General features: G+C 37.4%; 1 protein-coding gene across 1 annotated transcript; it reads left to right on the top strand.

Moving 5' to 3' along the window:
• Nucleotides 1–255: 255 nt before the first annotated feature.
• On the top strand, nucleotides 256–1,219 carry LOC100631637 (ubiquitin-conjugating enzyme E2 J1-like; the record flags this gene model as incomplete). The annotated part of the gene is made up of 3 exons (XM_003391686.2): nucleotides 256–387; nucleotides 546–630; nucleotides 1,071–1,219. Coding segments are annotated over 3 exons (351 nt in total), but the record flags the coding sequence as incomplete, so codon positions are not given.
• Nucleotides 1,220–1,840: the final 621 nt, after the last annotated feature.

Here is a 1,840-nt window from a genome sequence, read left to right as displayed (position 1 = left end):
GAGCTAATTCCGACAAATATATTTCGAGTTATGACCATTTTAAGAAATTGGCCAGTTTTTAAAAAAATACCTAAGGCTATAGCCCATGGTTTTTCCAAAAAATAGCTCCAAAATCACCCCAAATTTTTATTACATTTTCTGATACATACGTACATGTATTGATGTTCATATGCTTTGTAGAAAGTTTTATGTACACGTATGTACATATCTAACCAAATTTTATTATTATACTACATGTGTAATTGGTCTTTTTAGGATAATTTGTTTGAATGGCATTTCACAATACAAGGTCCACCTGGTACTGATTATGAGGGAGGACGTTATCATGGACGTATCTTATTACCACCAGAATATCCAATGAAACCACCTTCCATTGTTATACTAACTGTGAGTGAGGGAGGGAGGGAGAAATACTATGAGAACAGAATACATGTACATGTACATGTGTACAAACGTAGGTTTATCTTCATTTTTTGTCTCTCTTATCTTTCTTGTCCTTTTTCTCTCTCTCTCTTCTTTCTCCCCCCACCCCTCTCTCTCCTTAGCCTAATGGAAGGTTTGAATTAAATCAGAAGATTTGTTTAAGTGCTTCAGCTTATCATCCTGAGATGTGGCAGGCCTCATGGGGAAGTAAGAAATATTAACGATCATCAAACATTCTCTCTTCACTTCTTTCTTTCTCTTTCTCCTTCATATTCAGTCTTACTGTACATGTTCATTTACAATGTACTGTAGCAATAGAAAATTTGTTCGACAAATTTCTTTTTAAATTTTCTGGCTGTTGTAATTTTAAAATAATTGACTATAAATGTCCATGTCCATGTACATGTACATGTACGTCATGTACATGTACATATCCACTGCTATGATTCACCCTTTGAAGTACATGTACATGTAAGATGCTAATTAAAGTCTTATTATTAGCAAATTTAGCTCAATTTACAAAATTACATGTACATGTAATTATTTCTCTAACTGCATGTACATGCACATGTTCATACATGTATGTACATGTATGCAGTATATTTCTCTTTTATCCTCCCTCACCTCCCTCTCTCTCTCCTCATTAGTTCGTACTATGCTATTGGCGTTGGTTGGTTTCATGCCAACTGATGGTAAAGGTACTATTGGTTCCCTGGACTGTACACCTGAAGCAAGACGACAAATGGCTATTAGGTATACATGTACACGTACACATGTATAATGATAATAATGTGTATGTATTGAACAATAATGATGTACATGTACTTGTACTCTATGAAAATTTTTGCTAATTTTGCTGCTTAGCTAAATAGCAGTAATAAATACATGTAGAAGTATTAGTAACGCGGTAGCGTTACTAAGTAGGATTCACCCCCAAACAAAATGACTGCCGCGACTTTTGCAGCCTTGCTATACCGGGAAAACGAGCTCCTATGCTTACCAGACTTTATAGAGGACCTTATCTTGACCAGAGGACTCCAATGGTACCACTAGCGTGGCTCTAGACCTCGTCTAAGCGAAAAGTCAAAAATCGGCGAATCGGCCGTTTTGTTCAGCCACCTTTTTTCATCTTCATCTTCATCTTCATCATCATCAAGTCCTGTCAATCCAGTTGTCGGTGTGTATCTCAGTATCAGTTGGTGCTACAAGGATAATTCTCACACCAATCTACTCCAACAGTCTATGCGCAGGTCCATGTCCCATCAGATCATTCTTCAAGTAAGGAAAAAGTGATACTGTGACTGCTGGATCGAGCCATCTTAGCTACATGCCGCCATTTTGTTAATTAAAGAAGCTTGCCATGTGCTCCAAAATTTGGGTGTGGTCGCGCATGCTCAGATGCAGATCTGCAGCTCTG

Source organism: Amphimedon queenslandica, unplaced genomic scaffold (assembly GCF_000090795.2).
Source record: "Amphimedon queenslandica unplaced genomic scaffold, v1.1 AMPQUscaffold_7098_Cont20947, whole genome shotgun sequence".
NCBI classification, from domain to species: Eukaryota; Metazoa; Porifera; class Demospongiae; order Haplosclerida; family Niphatidae; genus Amphimedon; species Amphimedon queenslandica.
The sequence above is the reverse complement of the archived record's forward strand: the minus strand, read 5'-3'. Positions and strand labels throughout refer to the sequence as shown.